At 35.3% G+C, this 22,245-nt stretch overlaps 1 protein-coding gene across 3 annotated transcripts in view; it reads left to right on the top strand.

The window, feature by feature from the left end:
* The window catches only part of LOC119776139 (BMP/retinoic acid-inducible neural-specific protein 1-like), a 137,097-nt gene that overhangs the window by 85,750 nt on the left and 29,102 nt on the right, over positions 1 to 22,245 (top strand). For all 3 annotated transcript variants that reach the window (XM_038274410.1, XM_038274411.1, XM_038274412.1), the window contains exons 4-5: positions 5,948 to 6,117; positions 21,670 to 21,775. In XM_038274410.1, coding sequence (XP_038130338.1) covers positions 5,948 to 6,117; positions 21,670 to 21,775 — 276 coding nt within the window. The remainder of the gene's footprint in view (positions 1 to 5,947; positions 6,118 to 21,669; positions 21,776 to 22,245) is intronic.

Genomic DNA, 22,245 nt, shown 5'->3' with positions numbered 1-22,245 from the left:
TGGAGAGGGACAATTCATTTCAACCCCTTCAATTATGTGACTCGTGAGACCACAAAGTGCAGGTTGTTAAAGAGAGAATACCTTCCTCTTACTTTATCACTAGCCCTGCATGTGCATTTTGTTTTGTATAGCTGTGTCCTTTATTGAGCATCTGTAAAGACTGAGATAAAAGTGTGCTGACACATACCTTGAAACAAAAGGCTCCAAGGTTGAAGGAGACATGGCAACAATCCAGAAACAGAGAAGATGAGCCAGAGGTTAAATGTAAAGAGAAACAGGAAACAAATAAGAGACACAATTGTGGAAAATACTTATACTCATAAATTATACTAAAGCTGGGTACGCTGCATGCCTTTCTTCTCTTTTTGTTAAAATTGAGATATATATACTCAATATGAAATGTTATACTTCTAGTATGAAAAACCTCATTGCATTTAACTGTGGTTTAGATCTTTGTTACTTCTGGTTTATATGTTTTCCCTGCTGTTAGATTTTACTATAACATTTTATTTTCAAATCAACAGCTATTGAGGTTTCTTTGCTCTTTTCTGATCTAGCCTTATACAGGTAATAACTTGACAACCCCCCAGTGACCTACTTTAAAAAAATTCTAACTTTTCACTTAAAAGCTTCTTTTTGGAATAAATTCTGATGTCAAAGGTTTCTAAAAGACACATTTTTGTGGCGTACCTTGCCATTTGCTGTAATCTCTGAATGACATATAATGTTGTGAAGAAATGACAAGTTAATCCAACAGTTAAACATGTAGCTGTTTTTATAGCAAATTATTTAAATTAGCATTTAGTGTAAGCCAAGCAAAAAGGGAAGATTATTTGGTTTTCACCACCAATTTTCACTAGCTGAGGTGGGTATATCAGTTAGAAAAAAGAAAAAGAAAGAAACTTGGCACAGCAATTTGAATAACACTGCCTAACAGGAAGCCTTTGAGGTAGACTCCTCGTCGTGCCACCAAATCAGTAACTCTCTATTAAACTGTAGGACTATTAATAATGAAATTTGATTGTGACTTTTCATGAGAAGTGAATGGGTTGTAGCTGAAGGAGTCTTCAATATTGATGACTTCTTCTGGTGTGTTGTTCTTGCTTGTACTTGTTGTTCCATTATCTAGAATTTGAATATAGCAATCTCAATAGGGAAGTCTTCAGTTGTTTTTGAAGCACTGGAAAAATACAGCTGATGTTTCCTTGTTCCAAATAACATCTGATTTATTTGTAGTATTGTAGTACATTGCACACCACATAAAAACTGGTTTTCTTAGACTGTATTGTACCATCTGATACAGAAGTTCAGTGTTTGTTGTCATTCCAGTACTGGAGACATTTCCTGAATGCCTTCATCTGTTCAAGTTTAACTGGTTAAAGCATCTCTGCTGCTCCTGTTGGTTTTTCTGTTGCCACACTTAGGATTGTGCATTTTGGAAGTACTTCTTAACACCCTCATCCATCCACTCCATGAAGGGTAACTGAAAAAGTTAAGTTACAAAACTACTGTAACTGTGTTGTCTAGGGAACGAATGTAGGAGACATACAATCAGAAAATGCAGTGCAATTCCATCCAAATCCGTAATACAGATCTGCACAACAGGTTTAACTATAGCAAAAATGAAATAAAAACAGTAGGTTGCTCAATTCTTTCTTTTTATTATTTCAACATCATCAAAACAAAAACTAACCATCTGAAATGGTAAGAGTAAAAATTGAACTTAGTGATAAAGATTACATTTAAACCGTAACATCAAGATCCCAGTATCACTCTTTAAGATAGTATTCCTCTTTCCATTACAAATATGCACAAAAACTATATTGATATTCTGCTAATTTCAAAAATGCTAAATTTCACAATTACGGTATTTCAGTTGAATGAGAAGTAATTAATGAGGTCATACAAAGAGAATTGTGAGATGATGACGTTATGCCTGACTGTAGTTCAAGTTACCGTGGATCACTGATCCGTGATGGTCAGAAGTTTTAACAAATGGTTGCAGGCAAGTTGTACTTACTTTATCGTGACAACTAGTAACTAGTCTCCTGATGGTTCATGCCATCAGGAGACATTGAGAAAGATGTAATTCTAATACTGCATTCAGGACGCCAGCATTTGCAGAAACAGCTGATCACCCCTAAATTCACCACCATCAGAAGCAGCATAGAATAGGTCATGACTTAGCAACACAGCAGTATGTTTGTTATTGGTATAGAATTTATAGAGATAATTAGTTCTCATGCACATATGCTGTATGTCCAGGGGGTCATAACTTATCATAGATGACACTAAAACCTTATGTTGATGTATTGAGAGTGAGATGGGAAAATAAAAAAACAAGAATGAAAACCTTATCATATAACGAGGTTAATTGTTTGAAAAGATGTTATTCCATACATGTGATTGCAGCCTCAGGTTGTTTACCACTGGCAACTTTTTTCTTCTAGACGATATTTACTGCACCAGTGATTCTTTTTTTTTTTTTTTCCGAAAGTTATTTGCTCTAGTATCAAACAAAAATGTCTAATATATGTTCATGTGAGATATTTTTGCTCTGCAGTATTTGGCTGTAACTGCACCAGAGCTACTAAATAAGTGAGTTAAATCTGGCTATTGCAGTTGAATTTTCCTATTAGTTCAATCGGCCGTTACCATCCTGATACATGCCTATACATTACAGGCTCATGCATTTGTCATCATAGCTCCCCCATTCTGGGTTTAAAAGCAGTTGACTTAGACCTACTGTACACCCCCATACAGAGTCATCCTCTCTTCCGCTTCTTCGGCAGCACCAGCATTGTGCATTGCTGAGTCAGCGCCTTGAGGCTGGAACTGATAAGGTTCCAGTCCACTGGGCTCCACAAAGACTTCCTCTACCTCTGGTGACGATGCAGAAACCAATCCTCCACCTCAAAGGAGCTTTCTGTGGAGTATCTGCAAGCATCCCACCCCGATTACAGCATGTGGTTGTTGTTAAAACAACGATAACAATAGATTGTTTAGGACTTTATTGATTTCTCATTTATCAAATAATTTCTGAAACATACTTTTATCAAAGTTGAGTATTATTTTACGATTTTGCATTTTGTGACTGGGCTGTATTTTCACATTTTTTTATGAAAAGTTTAAGTAAGGTATATACACCTAATGAATTTACTCATATCTTACCATTGCTAAACAGTTCTGAACTACTGTTGTTGAGGTTTTTACCTAACTTTTGTATATTTCTTTGAATAGTTTGTTTTTTTCTTTTTCTACCTGATAAAAACACAATAGTCTTGGTTTCTTCTATGATATGATAGAGTTTGTGGGCAATTTGGGGCTCACTGTGTATATATTTATGTGTTTTTGTTGTTTATAAAGATCTAATTTGATTACTCTGTTTCCTCCATGTGACATTATAAAGCAATATAGTTCAATGTTCCCCATTAACATGACCTGCAGGAATTGTACCAATTATAGAAAATACAATCCCACCTTTCCTCCGCTGGCAGTTACTGACCTTAACGTGCAAACTAAAGAAGAAAGGTATTTTGCCCATGCTGCAGCGCACAAATCAGAGCCTCTTGTTCATTTGAGGTGAAAAAAGCTATTTCAGACCATTTCTTTTAAATACCTATCAGCTTTATACACATAAACTCGTCATGTGCTACTTGTTTCTGGCACAATGCCTCTAAGACATTACAGTAAGTAATAATGTAACAAGATAATTCTCACATAAAGATGCATTCACATGATTTTTTTTAAATCACTCTTGTAACAAGCTGGCCCTTCCACCAGTACGACCCACAAAATCTTTATTGTAAGTGATAAGTGTCATACTAAGTTGCAATCGAGATACAAAATGGCAGATCAAGGGCTTAATGTTAGAACATTATTCCTGTGCTGTAGTGTTAGTCAAGTGTGTGTAAGTAACTTTGCTAACCCCTGAGGGGAGAGAGAGAGAGCATGGCATCATCAGAATTGGCCTTCATATTCTCAGTAGTTGTAACCAGGCGTAAGACATTTGCCCCGACTGTTACTTGCCTTTAGTCACGGTCACAGACAGTTAAGTGACCAATTCCAATATAGTCCTTAGGGCAGAATAATTACTCAGGAAACATACATAGAATAATATTGAATAAGTTCCAAGCAAAATACTTCCCTTGTTCTTTTTTAAAACATGCTATTGTTGAAGTAAAAGAGATATTTGAGTAATTTAAAGAGGTGTTTAGCTGTGTCAGTGTGAAGAAAAAATCAAAAGCATGGATTGTTTCTGTGTGAGCATATTTATTGTATTTACAGAGACTGCTGAATGCTATATGATTTCTCCAAATCAAAGACAAAATCAGAAAATTAAATAGATTAGTGTGTTTGGCTGATTTGAGACAGCGTGACAGTTATATATTCTAGGACAACATATTCTCATTATCAGTGCGTATGAAATCGTACAAAAAGTTATGCACACTATTTCGTACGTTTTGGACGTTTTTCCTCAAAAAACCACATCAGTGCGCATGCGCGGGCAGACAGAAAAATAAGCAGATCCCGGACGGACGTAAAATTAGGAAAAAAAGTGCAATCAGCACTTATTCATGTCTCTAACTACGTTGCTTGCTGTTTTGTATCTTAGGGTTAGGTGTAGGGTCAGGGTTAGGGCTAATTGTAATTTATATTCTATATTCGTGAATGGTGCGTCAAATGCGCATGCGCATACGATGAAAAAAAACGTCCAAAACGTACGAAATTATGGTGCATAACTTTTCGTACGATTTCATACGCACTCATAATGAGAATAGGTTGTCTAGGATGTAATGGATGAGTCCCAATATTACTTGCCCTCTTTGTTATAGCTAACTCAAAATACAATCAAATAAAATTACATTTATTCATAACAGTTTTGCCCTAAATAAAAACAAATAATACCGCCAAGCTCTCACTAACTTAAAAAGTAGCACTTGAGTCAAATTATGTTGGAAAAATGTGTTCCATGTGCAAAAGTAAAAGTTGAATCTTAAATTCTGTGATATGATTAATGCAGTCTAATTCTAATGATCTTTTAAACTGGAAATAATGGACTCAGGTACTCTCAATAGGAAAAAACCAAATCACACCCAATGAGCAAAGTCAAAAGCATTAACAAAAACTGTATGTTTCTGTAACTCCAGAGGGAATAGGCAGTCACAATGCTACAAGTATTCCTTCTGTATCGATGCCTAAACCTGAGGGATGAGAGAAGCAAAAGAACATAAGAGATCAATTATCTTGCACTTCTCTCAGCAGTATTATTATTATTGCACTTGAACTCATTAATTCAATTTAGCATGCAAATGAGTGATACTTGTTACTCTGAGGCAAACACACCCATAGCTGATCAGCACAGGACACAGTGCACCGTCTCAAATTCCAACTCTTCAACAAATCACCAAACTTCAAATAAACTTTAAACCAAAAAAAACGCAGCAGAACCTTTTTGACTCTATTTTCTGCTGTGTTTTAGCATTACACTCCCTGTCAATGACCATAGTTAGTATTTGGAAAAAAATAAGCAAACACAAAAAAAAAAAAGTCAAAACATTGGTTTACCACCTTAGAGAAGTCCTGTGTTGTTAAGGTGAAATATTCTCCATCACTAGACCTGTCTTGACAATAAATCCATGTCAATAGCGTAAATCTAGGTCCATATCTGGGAATGCTTAAAGGAGGAATAAGCAAGATATATGGAGACTGTTTCTGTAAAATCGGGGCACCCAGTTTCTCAAGGTGAAGTTGCTTGCCTTGGTACAGTAACCTCTTACTTACTTAATATGTTTAAAATAATGTTTGCGGGTTGTATTGGAAACAAATATAAATGACTGCAAATGAAAATATTTAAATTCCTGCAATATTTGCTTCATAAGCTATCACAAAAATAACAAATGTACAGTTATTCCTTGTCATATTAATACATTTGTTTTACCTGTAGGAGAGGAGGCTCTGACCATGTATCTGGCCAAGAACAAGCTGGATAGGAAGCTGGTCAATGCTACCCAGAATGTTGAAGCCCTCCACCAGCTGGCATCATCCTACTTCATTGACCGCGATGGCACAATGAGGAAGCTGCATGAGATCCAGATCTCCACAAATGCCATCAAGGTATGTAAATCTTGAAACTATGAATAATTTCCTAAAACACAGAGGACACACAAAGTTAACATAATTTCTTTGTATTCAAATTAATATCTAACATTAAAATAGACTTCATTTTGATTTTAGGTTACCTTAATCTTATTTACTAGCCCTTATTTTAGTTTCTCTTTTCATGAGGATAATAATGCTAATCTTTAAAATACAAACATTTTACATACAGAATTAAGGAATTTTTTGTTATAGAAAACCCAAGTTTTACAGACATGACATATTCCTTTTTGTATAATGTGGTCTCTGCTGTAATTATTGTCAAACTGCCATCTATTGGCTCACCAGACTTGTGAGCTTGTTTTATTGTTAATAAGCAGCTGTCATGATAAGCAGTTATTACACCAACTGATCAGTCATAAAAAAGATGATTAAATATTAGGTCATATTGTCAGGTTTTTGTCAGGAAAAAAAATATGCCATTGTAATTCAGAATTTGATTTTATATAATTTACTCATGGTAAACCTAATATTTATATCCACTACCGTGAACAATCAGTATTATTGTTTTAATATTCATATGGTGTCTTCAGCCTGAAACAGCCTGAAGGGTAAAATTATTTAAAGAATAATTTGTCTGCAAACACAGAGGAGATCTAGAGAGAGCTAGAAACCAGAGCAATAAAATATTAATACTGTCTAGCAATATCATCAAGCAAAACTAAATGGCATTAGTTAAGAGAGATTTTTCCCTTCTGACTATGTTCAGTAATTAAGCCAAGTGGTCATTCTTGATCCACACAGAAAGGAGTGTTACGAACAAAGTCAAAGCTAAATGATTATATATTTAAGTCTCTGTGTGTTTATTTTTAGCTTGATAGACAATTGACATAAAGTGAGAAGACTGCATTAGGATTAATGATGGCTGCATCATTTCCTTTAATTATTTTTCTATGCTTTTATAATAGTGATATATTTTGATGCAAGCACCTACTGTAGAACAGCATCCCTTATATGTTATGATCTTTTTCATATGCACCATGTTTACCTTGCAATGCATCTACAGAATTAAAAACAAACACACACATATTTGAACAGATTTTGTAATAAATTAACATTAAAGTGATCATGAGTGCATGGCTACTACTTAGATTAGGATTTTAACTTGATAAGCAAGTGTGCATAACAGCATTCACACCATTTAGGCGTGAGGATCCTTCACGGTCACTATACTGCATTATTCAGTGGTGAAATGGTGCTAAAATATGCTGCCTGCACCTTTATTTCCTTTTGTAAATCTTATTTTACCTTTTTTAGAACACTTTCTAGAGAAACATCACTGCAGACTTGGCTTCAGAATTATACAAGGGTTAAAGTTAATTAGTTTGCTTGACCAAGTCTTTTAGTCATGATACAGTTACTTATCAAACTTGCTCAAAACATTACCGTTAACTAATTTTTAATTTAACACATCAACTTTGAATATGTCCACTTACAGCCTAATACATATTTTACCTACCAACTTTTGCCAAAGAGAAAATCACTGTTTTGATTGTACCAGTCGCATGAAACAAAGATTCCTCTTTTTAACAGTTACTACGGTAGCAGTAATGTGCTCTTTAAAAAAATGTTTTAAGTAAAGAAAAAAAGAGTATTTTAGATATAAATTGTGTATAAAAATGAAACATTTAGAAAATACATCAACCATGTCAATAACAGTGAAGTTAAATGTTATTTATTTATTTATTTTTTATAAGAGCACAGAGGCGATTCTATTAAACGTGTGTATGGAGAGTAAGAAAGCCTCAGCCAACACAGCTGCAGGTAAAATCGTGTCATCTGCCCACAGAGAAATGACACCTCCTCTGAAAAAGTTGGCTGCTCTTAATTTCAGGCTTTGCTGATCATAATTGTTTAGACTCTTCTGGTTTGGATGCATTTTAAAAAACACAAAACTTAAAACAGGCCACATTTTTGTTCAAAATATGGGGGGGAGCGGGGGGGGGTATCTCTTTTAGAAAATAGGCTGTAAGGAAACATGTTGGAAACAAAGGAAAATATTTTTCCCCTTAACACAAGGCTTTCACATTCAATACATATTTTTGACATCTCAACCTCAGATAAACAACTCTGTCAGTATATCTGTGTTTAATTATCAAGCATCATTCATTATCAGTATATGGAAAAAAATTCAAAACTAAAATGACAGTCGATACAGCTAAAAATGCAGACAAGACAAATGGAAACTTGGAGCAATAATTCCCTGGGAATGATTAAGAACAAATCTGTTGCCACATATCTGTGCTTGCACACCTGCACAACAATTGCAAGTACAAGCAATGCTCACCTCACCAAAGCTTAACAATCCTGTCTTCAATTAGGGAGCACCTTTCCAGCTTTTTGTTGTTTTGACTGACAAGTGGATTAAGGGGCTTTGGCAGATGAGACTTCAGGTTGCAGGAAGTCAAGCATGACGAAATTAAGCAGACCTGACAGTGACTGCTGCTGACTCAGTTTATAGGGAAAGCAAGGCGAGTGGGTTGAAAGGACAGAACCTTGATGCGGCACATGCACTGGCGCACATGTCACTGCAAAGCAGAGTGGACTGAATGCCTGCTCATCAAAACTGATGGTGTTATAGCATATGTGAAGAAGTCTGAACTATTAAGATCTCCAAATAGAGCTTGAACTACATCAGAGATATGCAAGGTGGCAATTTAGTTAATGGCATATGAAATAACTTTTTTCTTGCCTGCCACATATTTATTATTCCTCTGCAAACATTGTGCATATTTTTTGAACAAAGAAGCTTTTTGCCCGTCAAAGACAGTAAGGTAAGTGGATGAAGATTTAAATAAAAAAGTTGCAGATTTGTTTTTCCTCTTTCAAGATAGTTCCATTCAAAATGATTAAGACCAGACCAGGATCGTACTGACTAATACAATATGCTTAGGACATGAAATATTAAAAAAGTAGACAGTGAAAAGAATCTGGATATTGCCATTTTCCCAATTTTACATGCACCAAATCTGTTTAGAAGTGTTTTCATATTTATAAGATTAAAAATTGCAATTGAGGAAGAAACTCCATGTGAGTCAGCGCCTCACATGGAACTCCATAGTGTTCTTATCATGTCGTAAACAACATAAATTAGTTTTGGTGCAAAGTGCTGAAAAACCTATGATAAACTGCTCAAGCTGAATACAGTGGATACATTTCTCTTTAATAGTTGAATAGACAGTTTTCAAAATATTTAGCTTTCAGTTTGTAAAATGCAAAGCTCAGCTACAAGACAAGGCTGAATGTCAGGAGAAAAAAAAGTGATAGCTGGCAAACAACAGCAACTACAAAAATTCCAAGATTTTGTGCAGACATGGCTCCACATCATATAGATTCCACTGCATTTCTGATTTATTTTAGACATGCTACAGATGCAGCAATTTCATACCCTCGAGGCATTGTTAATACTGTACTGGAAGACAGTTTAATTGTATTATCTGTCAAACAGTATTTCATTTTTTTTTTCAGTTATTTTTGCAATAAATTATAGAAACATCTAATTAAATAATCATTATGTTCAGTTTTGTTTTCATCTTTCACACCTGTCCCCCAGATTGGGAGCGATGGATGGATGGATGGATGGATGGATGGATGGATGGATGGATGGATGGATGGATGGATGGATGGATGGTTTATGTATAAATATGTCATACTCTTATGTAGAGGATCACAGAAAAGCTTGTGCCAGGGGTTTGTAACCAATCCATTGCAGTGTTAGAGAGAAGCACCTAGAAACAGCCATGCAGACACAAAAACTACTAAAGGAATTTAGAGAGACAAATGAACCAAACAGTCATGTTTTTTGGATTGTGCAAGAAAGATGTAGTATACAGAGGAAACCCATTCATGCACAGGGGTAGTCATGAAAACTAGATGTAGTAACCAGGACCTGTTTGCTGCAAGACAACAGTGCTACAAACGTCACCCCCATGCAGCCTATAAGTATACACTGTGTATTATAGAAATTATGGCATTTCCTTGAACATATTTATGATCTACAAAAAAATAAATAAATAAATAAAAATAATCATATAACAATGTTAAAAAATTGTTTATTTTTATATAACTACTCTATGTACAAAAGGCAACAAAAATCTCATTCCAGTCACACTGAAGACAGACTATAGCCAGAATGTGCAGAGGAGACAGAGTTCACCAGAAACCATGGATCTATAAACACAGAGAACAAGGGCTATTCTCCTTCAATATTGATTTGGTATGTCGGTGAAATCCACTTTGGAGTCCAAGCATCCAATCAGTATAAAGGAAAAATAAAGAAGGAAAAAAAAAAAAAACACTGGTCAATATTGCAGAAATGTTGCAGACATTTCCTGTCTGCTGTAACTAAGCAAGTTTTAAGTTAGACCAAGAAGTAGCTCTGGTGCATTACATTTCAAGTTTCATTATTGCTCATACTGACTACTCCTACTTGTATATCTAACTTTTCTTCTCTGTAATTTGTATAAAATAAAATAAAAATCTTTTTTTTTTTTTTACCTATGTTAAATCAATATTGAAGGGGGGTGATCTGGCTTGTTATGTATATACAGTTCAAAAGGCAGCCTGTGTAGTTGGCTATTTGTTCACTATAGTGTATGAGCAGATTTTATTATCCATACTAGTTCTTTTAGGGCTGAGAAAGTTGTTGGAGTTCTTTAGTTAAACTAGTCTTGAGAGAGGACCTAATCTTAAGCCTACTGGAACATGATTTTGAAAATATGGCTAAAAGAGTTTACTTCCCTCACCCTTTGGCTAAATTCGCCTATTTGAATAGTAAATTGGTCATCTTGTAGATCCAGGGAAACAAAATGTGTGTGGGGGAGTTGGGGTGGAGAGGTGAGATTGAAGTTATCCAAGAAATGTTTCTATTATGATTTTGGGAACATGCAAAGTCTGGCTCTGATAGTGAGCTGTAAACATGTGCATGCACCTGAAAAGAGCATTGATTTCAGTACAAAATTTCCGTACTTAGACCTACAGCAATCAAATGTTAACAAGACACTACTACCTGACTGGATTGTGCTGATTAGAGCAGGAGTTGTTAGCTGATCCGCATACAGACAATAGTTACAAATCAGTGATTCAAATGCTTGCACTGGTGTGGATGTTGAAGTAAGTGTAACTAGAGAGTACCACCAACTTAACTGCACAGTTGCCAGTGTAGGTTTGTAGTGAAACAGGTGTGCAATCAGTCTATTACATAGTCATTTGAAACATGTCTCGCACATGCTAAAATACATTTGTAAAAACGACAGCTTTTAAAACACAATGTTGTGAGTGTTGGGTCCTGTTTAAAATGCCCATAAACATCTGCTTTGACCTCAGCTGTCATTGCATGTGTGACGTGATAAACTGCATGCTGTACTCCAGAGGTGAAATAGGCTGTTGTCTAATTATCAGAGCGTTTTCTTTCAGCATCTAAGGGGTAGCCTAATGCAAACCCTATTTTGATTTCTTTCAAAGTAATGCCTATGATACAGCATACCCCCCCTTCCGAAAAAATCTTTTTATCTTACTGTAGTCTTAGATACAAACACCGATCTAAAATGACATTGACCTTCAAATTGTTCTCACTGTTTTCTTTTTCCTTTAATATATTTACATTTTAGTTTATTTTGTGATATATATTTTTAAGTATTGAATCACTAGTGGATATTCTTTAAGACTGGCTGCAATTTATATTTTCAATCCATATGAGGTGATTCAACATTTTAGGGTGGTTCACAAAAGCAAAACTAAAATAAAAAAGTATGAATTTATAATAAGTGCTGATTATTTGCATTTATTTATTTTAAGAAATGAAGAATTCTGTAGGTGTTGCAACATTAGGAGCTACAGTTTAGCTAAAAAGATCTCAACCTGTAGAGACTCACGCAGAGAAAATCTGCAATCAAAAAAGTATTATTGACGTGCATGAAATAAGTTATTTGGTGCTTCGGCCCCGGCAGAAGACAATGATGCTTTGAACTGACATTCGCTTGAATGAATAACTTAGGAAAATGATTAGAGTAGTCACTCCCCTCCAGGGTAAGGTCACTGGTGGTGTAATAAGCCAGAAGGTGAGTGGGACTAAGAATATTCAGAGCGAAGGAGGAGATGTGCCAGAGGTGGGAGAAAGTTTACTAATGTGCTAGAGGGAGGCTAGTCCAGGGGTTAGATGAAGGGGATCTTGAAAATGAAACAGCTTTGGAGAAGGTTTGGTCCCGACAATGATTGGCTGAAGGTTGAGTGAGGGACTTCAAGGTGAAGCTGATATGAGTTTTCCAGATTAAATTTTTGTTTTACCTTAGTTACTATCTCTCGTAAATCTTGTCATCTCTATGTTAAACAAAGCATTGCCATCTACTACTGTAAAGTGTGTGAATAAATATGTTAAACACTGAATAAAACTGAATGAACAAGAGGGAAATGCTGGGGTTATTTGAAATAGTCTTAGGATGAAAACCTCTATGCCTTTGAAGGGTGTGAGAAAAAAATATGGCTGGGAAGAATTTAATCTATTATTATGCATAAATATTGCAAAATAAATACTGTCCTGTAACTTTGCATGATTATTATATTCAATTGCACTACATTGGTGATTTCAAATGAAAAAGTTAAGTCCAGACCAGGGTTTGTTTGTGTGCACTCAAACCTGCAGTAGTCTAGGCCAAGGCAGGAAGCAAACTCTGTTCTGTTGAATGCAAACTAAGCATGGCATGTCTGAATACAACCAAAGTAAATCATGCATATCTTATTCGGTCTTGAGAGGAAGTCTTCTCTGGCACAAGTAGACAACCTATTTTTCTAGGACACAGGTAAAAACAAACACAAAAAAAAAAAAAAAAAAAAAAAACATTAAAAATGTGGATCAAAAATCGATACAAAAAGGTTTATAGATAAGAATTTACATACCGTATATTTCGTTTTTCCAAATAAAATCCAAATGATGTATACTAAAATAAAATGATTTCTTTAGATTTACTTGACTAATTTGTGAATTCAGCTAATAATGAGGCAGCAGAAGAGTACGTGAACATCAGGCAGGACAGCAGGATATGTAATTATCAGTGATGATAGCATGAGACATCTGTGCAGACTCTCATATTAATCTTCCTCATTATAAACACAATTTTTTTTTGTCAAAGTGATATACAAACAACTGTTTGATTGTTATTAGTATCCAACAGTTTTAACATACAACAAACTGCAAAATCTAGAATGATTTAAAAAAAACATAACATTATCAGTTGTGAAATGAAAATTAATGGGTTAAGAGTATTAGTCTTATTATTTAATAAAATTATAGAACATAAAGTTATATCCAGGGTGTTAAACCTGAGGTGTGATTTGTGCTGAAGTAGGCTGATATAAAAAAACTTCAGTAAATAATCTAGGTGCCCTCCTTTAGATGGACTCCCTTGGTAACGACATGTGTGGACATAAGGCTTTCTGAAATAAATATATCAATAAAATGTTTCACACAAATAGTGTTAAAATCATGTTACGGTATAGTATGCTATCAGATCTATAACATACTATACGGCTACGAAACAAGTAATGTTTTCACTTTGATTTTACCCTTGACTGCTCTGTACTTTTTTATTGTAACAAGCTTGTATGCACTCAGACAAACAAGTAGGTTTTTAAAGTTCCCTGAGGTTACTGTGTAATGAGACAGTACAGAAAAGGTGGAGGGGGGGAGAAGGATCTCTTTAGATATGTAAAGCTTGTTTTATCCAACTGAAAAAAGGAAACAACAGCAATCATTCAACAGAAAGGCAATATTAATAAGTCTACTGCTGTAAATATTTATTTTAAGTGTTATTAAATAAAAGTCTGAACACACGGTGCTCATTATTTTGGCACGTGTCTGAGGTGGTTGTAGATGAAGTAAGATGCAGCTTCTCCTGCTGTGAACAATATTATCCCTTGCTGATAGAAATAAATGACATACGGTTGTTGTCTCTGTGAGGCTCAACTTGAATGCTTCAAGCCTAGGACTCCAGCCGGTCAGGTCATTTAGGAATGAAATAAGATACTCAATGGAGTGTTGTAATGGAAAGAAAATGTCAATTTTACGACTGAGTGTTTTCCTGCTGCAATGTGTGATGAGGCCGGAAAAAAAGTATGATGAGGAATTAACTGGGCTGTTTGTGCATGCAGGCCTGCATGCTGTCATGCATGTGAGTGTGAAGCTGATAGTGTAGGGCTGTTTTTATTGATGCATGACATTTTCCCATATGGGTGGAGGGTGCGCTTGCTGCATCCACCACAAGGTCACCTATTCTTACAGTTACACTGGACTGATTTACACCAGCAATCAATATGCATACTTCCTGATTATGCTGCAGTGCTCTGGATGTGTGGTAGGTCAATGATCTTATCTCTTATTTTATTTCATACTTGAGTGTAGTGAATCAAATGCAAGGTGAAAAATATAACATGCATACAGTATGACCCAGATTTCTTATATCATTTTTATACTTGTATACTTACAAAGTTTGCAGCATTTTACTGTACCTCTAATTTGCATTTACCACGAAAAGCTCAACAGATTCATAAGCAGTGTGATTTATCACTTGAAAGTGTCAAAGTTATAATTAGAAAAAAAGTTGTTTTTTTTCAGTTAATGTTATAAAAAGAACATATGCTTCGCCTAAAATTTTTGCTCATTTTCTTTGCATCTCTACAGCATCACATGCTTTGAGGAAGGCCGCTGCACTCTGCACTTGCAATGAATTAGTGCTGGGGAAAAAAAATGTCCTCAAGAGATTTCCCTCGTCCAGGATTGGAAAACTACTGGAGAATAAGCCTCTTCATTTTTCTCTGTGGCCATAAATAGCAAGTCATTAAGAAAATGGCAGGTGACAGGCAGATTGGGAGAGGCACATCACAGGAGATATGTAATGAAGACAGTTGAACCTTATGGTGTTCAGTCTGGGCCTACTCATCTATCTTATTGCCTTCATCACCTGTCTTTGTTATCTTCAAATGTTTTTTTTTTAATCCCATTTATGTTTCAAGCATAATTAAAACTCAGACACAAAGGATCATAGAAGGCTTGGTTTCAGAGACCAAATCCTTTGAAAGATATTTTGAAAACCCCATCGAACAAGCAACTAATTGCCTAACAAGTGCAAAGAAACATACAGAAATGTTTGCTTTTTTATTTTAATATAATTTTTTTACATACTTCAGTAATTACTTTTGGTTTGTTAGATTTTCAACTCTTAAGCATTCTGTGTACATTCCAACAGGGATAAACGTGGTGTCCGATATGTGAAGTATTCTCTCTATTCAGAACCCTAGATCAGTGTTTTACACAGTGCATCAAAAATATGATTTCATATTTATGCTGCTCTCTATCAAATTACTTATTCTGTTCTGTGTTCATGCTTCATTTGCTGGCAATTATATTCCCATTTTAAGTGCTGGGTTTGCATCTCTGTGCTTCGGAAATCAAAGATTCTAAAGATCCTGCAGAGAGTTTCAATTAGCTGTTTATTGAGGGTATGTCAATTAATAAATTTTTGTTCTATGTAAAGTAGTAAAAGAAAAGAGTGTTATAAGCATTGGCTACACTAATGAACAGACTTGGTCAGCAAGGCCAATTTCTCCAAATGTAAAAATATAAATAAAAATAACATCCTTATATTAAACATATGTGTATTTGTTGAAATGTGGGTATACTGCTAAGTGAGCTAGAAGTTCTATTGCTTTCCTTGTATTCAGCAGACAGGTAAGGCTTTTCCATTGGGTGGCAGAAACAAAATCCCATTCGGGGGAAATATTCATAGAAGAAGGTTATATAATTTAGTTCCTTTTCCGATAAAAAAAAGAAGACTAAAAGGTTAGCATAAGCAAAGAAAGTTTCCTTACATTATGGGCTTTTGGGAATAGAACATTTAAACATAGCTGTAAACAAAAACACAAAAAAATGAGAAAAACTTAAATCTCATGTGCATTATCTCTTATATATCCATTTAGAAGAGACTTCTGATGGCAGATGACAATTAAGGAGAATGTTCCGGAACTGTGATTTTTGGCTGTGTGCTGTGATACATTCCCAGCCTGGTGGGATTCCACTGTTGTGTTCTGCTCAATAATCCAAATCCTTTAAGTCCCACTCGGCCCACTTCAGTCCTTTGATTGCTCCTTTTATTTTTATTCCATTTAACTCCATTTTCATAATCTGATGCACTGCGCGGCGGGTGCTAGGGAAAGAAAAGGCAAGTGCCACATACTGTTCTCCTATGGTGATTCAAACTACAACCACCAATCTTTAATCCATAAAGCTGGATTTCTCTGATTGTTTTGGAATGGCAATTCTTTAAAAAAAAAAATAGTTATACACAAATCTGAAAATTTAGTTCTCTCAGTTTGAAACTCACTTATTGATTGGATGAAAAACTTAAAAATTATGAAAAGTAGTATTCAGATTTGAGCAGGAAACCATGATCAGCAGAATTGGCATCCTCAGGTGTAAATCTTAGGCTGAACTAACCCGGGGAGAAGGCAAGACTCAGTAAATATCAAACCAAAACCTGGTCATAGCCATGGAAGCAGAAACAGAAAAGAGGATCCAAGGGTCAAGCTTAGAAACAAAGTCAAAAACAGGACAGTCTTCTAAATCCAGGAGGAAGGCAGGAGTAGGTAGTAAGATGTAGAAAGGTCAAAGTCCAGGAGAATGACTGAACAGGGCAGTGCGAAACAGAAAAATCCAGGAGGCAAAAAAGTGTTGTTAATCAGGCAGGCAGGGAAATGGTGCTAGATATGTCAATAATCTGGCAAAGCATGGAGCCAGAGCACAGAATATAAAGCCAGGATAACAGCTGAGGTGAGGCTGCTGGATGCAAACAGGGGAGACGCAGGTGGAAACAATAATTCAATTAACTGCATAGAAAAGAGAAGCAGGGATGAACATGACTGGTGTAGACAAACAGGGCAGAAACATGACAATTTCTCTATTTATTTAATCCTGTCTGAGGTGTTCCTTCACATTTTATTCCCTTTCCTCCTAAAAATATAAATCTACTAAATATAGAAAGGGTGTTCAGCCAATGTAGTTCATGCTAGATACCAAAAGTTATTAGTTGAATAATACAGCATAGCAAATAGGACTGAAGTGTTGCTAAGTAATAAGTACCATTTCAGACCTTATGATTGTGTTGATGACTGTGAGATGCTGTTTGAATATCATAGGTAAAGCAAACTGGCATTATATTATTCTATTTTTTCGTAGAGATTAAGTAAATTTGTGTTTTTGTAAAAATATAATCTTTTGTAGATGTTGGTCAATTATTTAGTCCTTTTAAATAATTAATGTAAGTAGATAAATTAATTTAGTGCTTTAAATACCCTTCATCAACCAAATCCTTTACAGATAAGAGTAAAAGAGGAAAAAAAAAATAAGCAAAACGATTTAGCTGGTTTAATTTAAAGGAAAATGTATAAAATGTATTGTAAATGAGAATAACGTTGATACAGTATGAAACAACAAAATAAATGTATGTGTAAGTGATGATGGGGAAACACTTAAGGTACTAAAGGTAAAGCCCAATAAAACAAGACAATAGAGCAAAAACAAGCTAAAGTCAAAATTCAAGAATTCCTAAAAGAACATTAATAGTCATTCCTAAGTAATAAGCTTGGGTTAAATTTCAGAAACTTAACTTACTCTCCTAAAATAAAAATAAAAAAGGTCAACCTTCATAACAGTGAAGTTTTAAAATCAATTAACCCCAGCAAATGCAAATTATGTTAAAATTTGGATTTGCTTTAAAACTCGGATCAACCTCTACCATGTTCTGAGATAATATTGGCAAAATAAAAACAAAAAAAGGTCCTTTATAGATACAGATTTTTCTTTCTCTTTGTAGCCACATTTTATGTGGCAAAATGGAAGGTACCATCATCTTTTAGTTGCACTACCTCCAAGCAAGTCCTTTTGAAATACAATGATGTTTCGGGTTTAGTTTGTACTTTTGCTTTGAATGTAATCAGAGGATCTAGATGTCTTGTAGATCAAATCATCATACAAACATATTACTTTTTTATAAATATTTTGAGAGAATCTTAAAATTAGTTAAAAAAAAACAAACAAAGCACAAATGTAAACACTTTTCAATTGCAGTGTTGTCTTGTCTTTCTCAGCATTCATGAAAGATAATGTTGGTGAAGCTGCAGCAAAGCTATATTCTTTTTTGGTAGACCTAGAGGCACAATAAAATACCTTGTAAATAACAAAAACAGACGTTATACACAGTTATAAAACAGTCAAACTGATATAAGTCTTCATGTAAGACATCACAATTTTAAGTAAGCAAATTTGTAGTAACAGTTTGGTTTTAATTAATTAAGGATTCAGCTTTTAACACTTACTTCAATATGAAAGTAAATACTGTAATGCATTAATGCAGTTGGCTCATCAATCCAAGCACATTAGTTTATTATATACCTTCACCTAGATGTTCTTTATCAAACAGAAGGGATCAAGTTTAACTGTTTGATATTTATGTACCAAAGGATGGGGAAAGAATTAATGCTAAAGGATTTATTCAAGAGCAAATAAAATGAAAGCTATAATTATATATTTCTCTGGAAGAGTTGGGCCCTGTCTGTCATCTGCATCCCCCACCCCATCAGTCCCTCCCACTGATAGCCTGATGCCAAGGGTAAGATATACATCTGTCTAATTTCTTGCTTGTCAGCCTACCATCTGGTACAGTATCAGCAAAAAAGGCAGAAAAAAATGGCATCCCACTTCAGTCTCGCTATCTTTTTCCCTCACTTTTTCTCTCACAAAGAGAGAGAAATGCAAACACATAAACACCCAAAGTTACTGAGGTCAAATGTTACTAAGACTGTGAAGAAAAACTAGCTTTTTTCAGTTTTGTTTGGATGTTATAAAAAGGGAGGAATTCCACATGACTGCAGCTCAACCATCGATACATTTAAATCATAAAAAGTTTGTAATTCTGATGTCTCTAAAAGGGTTTGAAAAGTTGGATTTAACCAAAAAGTTGATGCTATTGTTTCATGCAAAGTATACAAAAAAAGAAAGAAATTAACAGACATATTGCAAAAGAATTGTAGCAATACCTGTCTCTGCTCTTTGTATTTTATTCTAATGTAATTAATTTTTTTTATCCAAAGTGATTATGATGACTACCTGTATTAATCTTACAAAAGGGGTCAAAATTAAAACATTACACAGCATGGCAGAATTTGCAGCTAGGAACTTTACAGTGTTTTCCAGTTCATTACTTTTGGCTTCTAGTCATGCATATGTAATGTTTGATTCACTGTCTAGCCTCATTAGTGTCATTCTCAGTCCCCACAACAGACCATTTTCAGATAATATACTATGAAAACAAGCATTGTATTAAATAACAGAATGATTATCAATGATATGTTTTATGCCTACATATCTTCCTGCCCAAGGCAGTACAGCCTATTGGATAACACAAAAGATTAATTGTGAGGTCCAAGTTTTTCATCCCTTGTATTCGTGTCTTTTTAAACCAGATAGGTGTCAATTTTGTGCTCCCAGTTTAAGCTCTAAATGAAAGTATCCATATCAAAATTCATGTCTACATCACATTTTATGTATTCTTCATAATTAATGAGCTATCTTTATGGTTTTTGCTAACTGATATATATTTCACCATTAGTTTAAATCCATTTATGAATTTTATTTTATTAGGCTTTATGTATTAATCCAAAGATTTTCAAAATTAGCATCTTTAATGAAAGCATTCATGCTAATAATGTGAACTCTAAATATAGTTCCTTATGTGTCTGACTTTTTGTTGTAATGTTGTTGTTTTACAGTTGATTTTCTGACCTTTATGACTTTATATCACTGGATATAGTGTAGTGTATGTTGGTGAAGATTCTCAGTCATCCAGGTCATAGTAATTCCAAAAATCTTAAAAAAACAAACCACTGGACTTTGTTTGAAGACATTTGGCTCAATAACTGTCAGACAGGTATGGGACATTGCAGGCTAACAAAGGAAGCCAAACAACTCCCATTCCAAAGGGCCCATATTCCAAAGTGGTGGACCTGATCGTCCATTTAAACTGTTAAAGTGAGAAGGATTTGTCCCCTTGTAAGGAAGGCTGTAGCGCCCCAGGGGCCTTCTCACCGGTTCTTTTCCTGGGAGCAAGTTAGTTACTACTCTTAACTCAAACTCGTTAAAACCATATAAAAAGGACTATAAAAACAGGAGTAAAAAAGTAACAGAGTTTATTCCAGATCAGTTCATTACAGGACAGAGAAAAATGCTTAGAGCTATGCACAGCTGTGGTCTCAAAAATCACGTCCGCAAGCGTCCGGCAAAGTTTGAGCCCCGAACAACGTCATCTCCTGCTTCTTATACCTTCTGAGTCTGTGTTGCATCATGTCGATGCTTAGCTGTCCGTATCAGAAACTGACACGCCATCCATGTCTTGAACTCCATGCAGGTTGCCTCTCTGTCTCAGGGTTACAGATACAGTAGCTCTCCTATCAGTCCGGCTCCAAGATGTGCCCATATCCTGTGTATTCTTAGAGACACGAAGGCTGTCCTGATTAGATGACCTCCGTACACACCGCAACATCCACAATGTGAAGGAAGGGTCCACCCCTTGCAAAATCAAGGCTTGTTTGGCTATTGTATAAAGCCTCGAACTCAATGCTATTTCTGACATTTGAATTGAAAAAGCTTCCTGAATGGGAATCGAAACATCTTCGAGCTTCGAAACAAAGTCCAGTGGATTTTTTTTTTTTTGTAGGAATTTGTTAATGCATGGTTTTAGTAAAATGTTCCTAAATGTGGTTTAATGAGTTTTCAAATGTGGAGAACATGTATTTAAATAGCATATAAATTCAGATCAATTAATTACTTTGCTCAGTGTTAACATTTAGGAACAAAAAGCTAAATATTTAGAAAGGCTTGTCATCCCTTGTCTAGTAAAAGGAAATTTTAAAGAGACTCCAGAAAATACAACTGAGACACATCATGCTACATTAAAAAATCCAAAGTTACAGGTGTTGCAATTGCAAATGAGATTGCAAATGAGACTTCTTTTGAGAACTGAGTCAGATAATGTATAATAGGATTAATGCAAAAAAAGGTCATTTTATTATTGAAGCGTTAAACTATAAGTTAGAACTGCACAATCAAAGCGCTTTTGTATCAAGGCCACGGGGTACAAATGTACTAGTGTGGATGCAGTGCAATTAGCATGTATGAAAGGCTCTCAGAAAGGAAACCATCTAATAACTGTTATGCTATACGCTGACGGCAGTCGACATTGTTAATGGCTGGGTAGTCTTATGATCGTTTCTTTTTTGTCCTAAATGTGTTACTGCAACATAAAGCTAGTGAGAGAAATACTAAATGGTTTGATGACAACAGGTCTGCTGCACATGAAAAGGCTTTCTACTTGTTGGGCATAATATACAGGCAGACACACCTACACAGACACAATAATTATTCTTTCATGTAATGTGGCTTTCATTAAAGACTTAATTTCCTTGCAGGTGACAGAGACACGGACAGGGCCTCTGGGATGCAGCAGCTATGACAATTTGGACTCAGTTAGCTCGATCCTCCTGCAGAGCCCTGAGAGCAAGCTTCATCTGCAAGGTAAACAAATCAAATTCAGCCCCATGCTTTGTTAAGATGTTGGACATCAGAGGGCAGGAGCCTGTTAAAATTAAAGGAGAGCCATAGTCAAGCGAAGAAGGAAAATGGTTTGTGGTTGCTGAAGAATTGAATGTCAATGCACTTTTTAATTGGCACTGGGTAAGGAATAGATTTGCTCTCGAATCCCCTCTAGGGGATTGCAGTACAATTTTCTGGTTATAGATGTCTGCTTGTGTTCTAATGTGATTGTGTTCCTAAGTCTTTCTTAAAGCGCTGATCAAAGACAGGCCTAAATGTAAAATAGCTCCTTCAGCTGTGCAAACTAAAGAGAGCCAGAACTTTATATGAAGGTGTAGGGCATATAATAAGCATAAAACATTGCTTGTCTGATTAATTTTAAGACACAATCTGATTTATAGAGTTTGTATCCAATATGTGTTTGTCTCCGAGTCTGTAAAATAAAGGCATTT

The sequence above is a fragment of the Cyprinodon tularosa genome, unplaced genomic scaffold (genome assembly GCF_016077235.1).
Source record: "Cyprinodon tularosa strain WSP-4 unplaced genomic scaffold, ASM1607723v1 ctg912, whole genome shotgun sequence".
NCBI lineage: Eukaryota > Metazoa > Chordata > Actinopteri > Cyprinodontiformes > Cyprinodontidae > Cyprinodon > Cyprinodon tularosa.
Note: the sequence above shows the minus strand (reverse complement) of the source record. Positions and strands in the feature narration are given on the sequence as shown.